The sequence below is a fragment of the Azolla caroliniana genome, unplaced genomic scaffold (assembly GCF_043228905.1).
Source record: "Azolla caroliniana isolate FFs.n. ecotype wild unplaced genomic scaffold, voAzoCaro1.0.p SCAF_14, whole genome shotgun sequence".
NCBI lineage: Eukaryota > Viridiplantae > Streptophyta > Polypodiopsida > Salviniales > Salviniaceae > Azolla > Azolla caroliniana.
The window spans coordinates 14,968,885-14,975,134 of record NW_028230449.1 but is presented as its reverse complement, the minus strand read 5'-3'; the positions used below and the strand labels follow the sequence as shown (position 1 = coordinate 14,975,134).

The 6,250-nt window shown below is 38.1% G+C and overlaps 1 protein-coding gene across 1 annotated transcript; it reads left to right on the top strand.

Moving 5' to 3' along the window:
• LOC147855556 (pentatricopeptide repeat-containing protein At5g27110-like) lies at nucleotides 1-4,444 on the top strand. The gene has a single exon (XM_087330530.1). The coding sequence runs from the start codon at nucleotides 353-355 to the stop codon at nucleotides 3,362-3,364; it is 3,012 nt and encodes a 1,003-aa protein (XP_087186656.1). The 5' UTR covers nucleotides 1-352; the 3' UTR covers nucleotides 3,365-4,444.
• The last annotated feature ends 1,806 nt before the right edge of the window (nucleotides 4,445-6,250 follow it).

Below are 6,250 nucleotides of genomic sequence, written 5' to 3'. Positions count from 1 at the left end.
TTGCTCACAATATTTTTCGTCTAAGATTTTGCATTGAATTTGAACAGCTTCTTGCTCTGTTATGTGATTTCAAGGCTGCTAGAAAAATATTCCATGGTGAGGAAGAAGATCCGCGTGTAAGGATGGATTCCAATGGGTCTGTGAAATGCAAGATTTCAACTCCTCATTACTGCCTGCCATCAGAATCAAGGTACTTCTGCAGCTTCTTCAATGGCAAATTTCTGGTTTTTTTTGCAAAAAGGATTTGCCCTTTTCGAGAAACACGAGGGAGAGAAAGAGAGGTGGATGTCGTTTCATGTTCCATACAAGGTATAATGCACATGTCTTAGTACATTGGTGAATAGCACATGGCATGAAGAGCACAAGGAGCAGAACAATGGTAGAATCAATTCCTCATGGAGAGAGAAGAGAAAAGCAAAACATAAAGATTAACAAATGGAGCGAGAAAGATGCTGCTTCTTTTGTGGGATTACTTAGAGTTTGTGCTAAGGATAAGGATCTTGATAAGGGCATTTTACTACATGACAAGATTCTAAAGAGAGGGATCCTTGAAAAGAACCCTTACTTAGGTGGTTCTGTGATCCATATGTATGCAAAATGTGAGATGCTTAAAAATGCACGAAAAGTGCTTGAAGAGCTTTTGGTTCGAAGTATATTCTGTTGGAATGCAATGATAACAGGATATGCCCAACAAGGGCAATTCGATGAAGCTTTTTATTGTTTTCATCAAATGCAGAGTGAAGGACTTTTTCCAAATGCAATAACTTACACTTGCATTTTGAAAGCATGTGGTAAAACTGTAGCTCTATGTAAGGGTGGACAAATTCATAATAATGTTGTGAGTAGCGGTCTGCTAGAGAATGATTTTATGCTTGGAAATGCTTTGATAGGCATGTATGTCAACTGTGGAATGATTGATAAAGCTCAAAAGGTGCTCAAAGAGCTTCCTTTACAAGATGTAGTTTCTTGGTCAATACTTATTGTAGCATATGCCCAACAAGGAGAAGCTCATGAAGCGTTGGATTGTTTTGAACGGATGCAAAATGAGGGCATTTATCCAGATGAAGTCACCTTCATTTGCATGTTGAAGGCATGTGGCAGCAAACAATATATAGAAAAAGGTAAACAAATTCACAGCAAAGCTCTGTGTAGAGAGTTTATGGAGAAGAATATTATGTTGGGTGCTGCTTTGGTTGATATGTATGTGAAATGTCATGCGCTTGCGAAAGCACAGCAAGTACTTGAAAGGCTTCCTATTCGAGATGTGGTATGTTGGAATGCTCTAATTTCTGGATATGCCCAACATGGACACTGCAATGAAGCATGGCATTGCTTGAAACGGATGCAACGTGAGGGCTTGTCTCCGGACTCTGTCACCTTCATCGCCATCTTGAAAGCATGTGGCAGTAGAGGAGCTATAGACAAGGGTAAGCAAATTCATGATAAGATTCTGAGTACTGGCTTATTGGACAAAGATATTGTGCTTGGAAATTCTTTGGTAGATATGTATGCCAAATTTGGTATGTTTGAAAGAGCAAAAGAGGTGCTTGAAGGTCTCCCTACTCGAGATGAAGTCTCATGGAATGCACTTATAACGGGATACTCCCAACAAGGGCAATTTCATGAATCACTGGATTGTTTTAGAAAGATGCAACACGAGGGGATCTACCCTAGTGTCATAACCTTTGTTTGTCTTTTGAATGCATGTGGAAGCATAAGGGCTATAGATGAGGGTAAACAAATTCATGTAGATATATTAAGCAGAGGCTTGCTAGAAAAGCATATTGTGCTTGGAAATGCGTTGGTGGATATGTATGCCCAATGTCATATGCTTGCGAAGGCACACCAAGTTCTTGAAGAGATTCCTCTTCATGACGTAGCCTCATGGAATGCATTAATTGCAGCATATGCTCAGCAGGGGCAATGCCATGAAGCATTCAAGTGCATTCAGCAGATGCAAAGTGAAGATATCTCTCCAGATGCAATCACTTTTATTTGCATCATGAAGGCTTGTGGAAGAGCACAAGCTATAGACAAGGGCAAACAAATTCATGACAATGTTGTGAGTATGGGTTTGCTTCAGCATAACATTGTGCTTGGTAATGCTTTGGTTGATATGTATGCCAAATGTGGTGCTTTTGAAAAATCACAAAAGGTACTTGATGAGCTCCTTGTTCGAGATGTGGTATCTTGGAATGCACTTATAGCTGGGTTTGTGCAATGGGGACAATGCCATGATGCATTGAAATGTTTTAAACAAATGGAGAATGAAGGCCTCTCTCCAGCTCCTGTGACATACATTTGCCTATTAAAGGCATGTGGCGGCATCAATGCTATAGAAAAGGGTAAACAAATTCATGAGGAGATAGTGAATAAGGGGTTGCTAGAAAATATCCCTACACTGGGGAATGCTGTGATGGACATGTATGCCAAATGTGGTGAGTTTACAAAGGCAGAGGAAGTACTTAAAGAGCTTGTCATTCAAGACACAATATCTTGGAATACTCTAATGGCAGGATATGCTGATCAAGGGCGATGTCATGAAGCGATGCATTGCTTTGAAGAAATGCAAAATTGTGGCATTTCTCCAGATGCAATAACCTTCATTTGTATTGCGAAGGTTTGTGGCAGCTTAGGGTCTTTAGAGACGGGCAAGCAAATTCATAATGAAATTGTGAATAGTGGTTTGCTTGAGCAGGATATTGTGCTTGGTATTGCATTGGTGGATATGTATGCAAAATGTGGTGTTCTTGTGAAGGCATGGAATGTGCTCGAGGAGCTTCCTATTCGAGATGTTATAGCTTGGAATGCATTGATTGCGGGATATGCCCAACAAGGGCAAGGTCATGAATCAGTGACTTGTTTTGAGCAAATGCAGAGTGAGGGTGTTTCTCCAGATGAAGTCACAATGTTATCTGTTCTCAATGCATGTTGTCATTCAGGGCTCGTAGACGTGTCCCAAATGCTTTTTGAGAGTATGACAAAAAAATATGGTATTATTCCAAACGAAGAGCACCATACTTGCATGGTAGTGGTTTTCGGATATTCAGGACATTTGGAGAAGGCAATGTCAATGATTAACGGGATGCCGTCTCGTGATTATCCTCCTGTTTGGCTTGCATTATTAGCGTCTTGTAAAAAATGGGGAAATGTGAAGCTTTCAAGATTGGTTTTTGATCAAATATTGATACTAGATGATGGTTGTGCTTCAGCCTATGTCCTTATGATTGATATTTTTATATCTGCTGGCTTGCAAGAGGATGCTGAAAAGGTTGACGCGATGAGGTTAAAATACTCTCCATGGAAGAAGGGAGAAAAGAGTTTGCAGGGTGAAGATGCTTCGTGTTATTCTATGAAAATATAAAGAATTAGCAATCCACCCTTGCAGTACTCAGTTTCAAAGTACAAAACAAAGACTCACGCAGATGCATACATCTTTGGTGATTGTAATTTTGCGGAAATTTGTGTATAAAACATATGCCAATATGACTTTGATGGAAAAAACCTATGGGAGATGGTTTCATTGCAATGAGATGTTTGTTTGCCTATATGCCTATATGCCTATATGCCTATATGTTCATTCCATCATTGTGATTCTTGAATATGTATATGCGCATTCCATCATTGTGATTGTTGAATGCTTATACAGTTGAGTTTTAATTTCGAGGCTAATAAATTGTATATTGGTGTAGCACTTGAAATCCACGTGAGATTGACCTCAAAGTCTCTCTTTTTGGATTATAGAAACTTGCCAAGGTTCCGCCAATCAAGCAGCGATGCTGCTCGAACCACTTCTTCAACATGTTGAAAATTGCTTTTTCGGCCATTAGGTTCTAACACTCTGCGGGCAGCATGAACCACCGACTGGAATGCCTTTTGAAAACAGCAAGCAGCTTTTATAAAAAATGGCCACGTGTGCTCTCCCAGTCAAACATGGGTTGGAAGCTTGAAAAGAAAAAAAAACGTGTCTTATGTCAAAGCCTTTGGCCTTGGCTCGTTGAATCTCCTAGAGTTTGAAGTGATTCCAGGTGCATGCTTGCTAAATGATGGTAATGTGTTCTCCCAAATTATGGATTTATTTGGGAGAAATTAAAAGATATATCATTGTTGCATGGATCTTTGCAATGAATACAAATGGCACGCTTTGAGCGGATTGGCAGTTAAAGGATGGTACACACTTGTTACATATCACGACAAATATATTGTATCATCATGCAATGTCATTATTATCTTGGCTATCACCTAAAGTAAAAAAGGTGTAGAATGTACATAAGTCAAATGCAAGGTGGTGGTAAATAATTTCAACATGGTTGGCATTCCTATTTGCCATATCTTGCAAAGGTATTTATACAAAGAGTCATAATTGGTGGGCTTCCATTAGGTTTAGCCTTAAGAAGATGATGACTAAGGTCAAGTGCTATCATAAATAGATAGATCAAAGCCGAAAGGAAACAATGAATGAGTTATGGTGTACTTTGTTCTAAAATCAATGGGATAAATTACGTGTAGTGGAGCATAAGGACCACAAAGAAGGTAGGGTCATCCATACAAGAGTTGAAGGGATCATAGTTATGTTTCACCAAGTTTGGAATTCAAGACACATGCCACAATCATAGAAGATAGTTTTGATAAAGTTGTCGTCGAAGGTCCGTGGAGTAAATGGCCAACTCATCAAACTCATGCCTTGATTATTGTATAATAATCCATGCTTAAGAATGGGAAACTAATGTGACTATTCTTGTTGTCAATGAGACGGTGGCATTCCAGTGAAGCGGTTATTTTACTCAATGCAGACTTATGTGCTTAATGGTGGAAGTATACAAGTTATTTACCAAGGTCATTGCTAATAGGTCACATATATGTTTGCCCACAATTATTCACAAAGTACAATATAGTTTTATATTAGGATGGGATATTCTACAAATTCTCCAAATTTGATTATGGTACAATTAGATTTGGTATGTCAGTTCTCCTTGTTAGAGATTTCATAGAGGTTGATAGAAAAGGAATTATGGATTGTAGGTTGGCAAGGCATCATGCGCATTTTATTTTATTTTCCAAAAATGGATACTACATTAGTATTAGAAAACGTCATAATGCTATACATACATACAAGATATACCACAAATCCCCTTTATTTTTTTAAATTCTAACCATTGCCTTAAATAAATACTTTGGTGCTGAGTAAAACCAGTCCACCTTATCAGAAAGCCGTCAATAAAATATACCTATGTTCTAGATGGCATGAAACTCCAAACGCTTAAACTCCGCTTGGTGTGTATTACCATTTATACTATCCAACAAACCTCTGCGATTATGTATAATTGTTGTCCAAATTCCCAAAATTATTTGGACAAGTCTTTCAATAAAATAAAATATACCTAAGCCGTCAATAAAATGTACCTATGTTCTAGATGGCATGAAACTCCAAACGCTTAAGCTCCGCTTGGTGTGTATTACCATTTATACTATCCAACAAACCTCTGCGATTATGTATAATCGTTGTCCAAATTCCCAAAATTATTTGGACAAGTCTTTCAATCACATTTTGAAATACCTTCAAACATCAAGCCTTCCTAATGTACCAAATTGTAATACTACTTATCAATTGCCATATTTGAGGTTTATCAGTTTGTATAACCTCCGACTATTCATATACCATAAGTTTATCATGTACCACTGCCCGTAATACTGCTCCCCATGTATACACTGCTCTAGGATATACTTGAGTTAATAATTTTATGATTCGTTTCCATATGTCCATAGCAAAACCACAACTCCACAAACAATGTTTAGTAGTCTCTATTAAATCCGTACAGGAAGGGCACATCTTGTCTACATTTCCTTTTCTCCACCCATTAATTGGTATAGCTTTATGAACCAATAACCAGCGAAAACAAACAATTTTCCTACTCATTTTTATACCCCATTTCCATTTCCAATGCCATTTCTAAAATTGTTTGAGATTGTGGAGAAAGTTCATATCGTCTCTAAAAAGCATTTGCTATTGGTTCTTTCCATGATCTAACACTTAATATTTCCCTACCAATCTTCAAAGAATATTGAAAGAAAGGCACATATTTTATGTGATCTTGCACCCACACCTTCCAATACAATTCTCTAGGATCCCAAGTTAATCTAGATATTGGTCTCCTTTCCATAATCCAAATTCTCCAAAAAGAATTCACCTTTTGAGGATCCGGGTCTAAGACCCAATTTGATCCATCATTTGCAATCACCCTCACTTCTT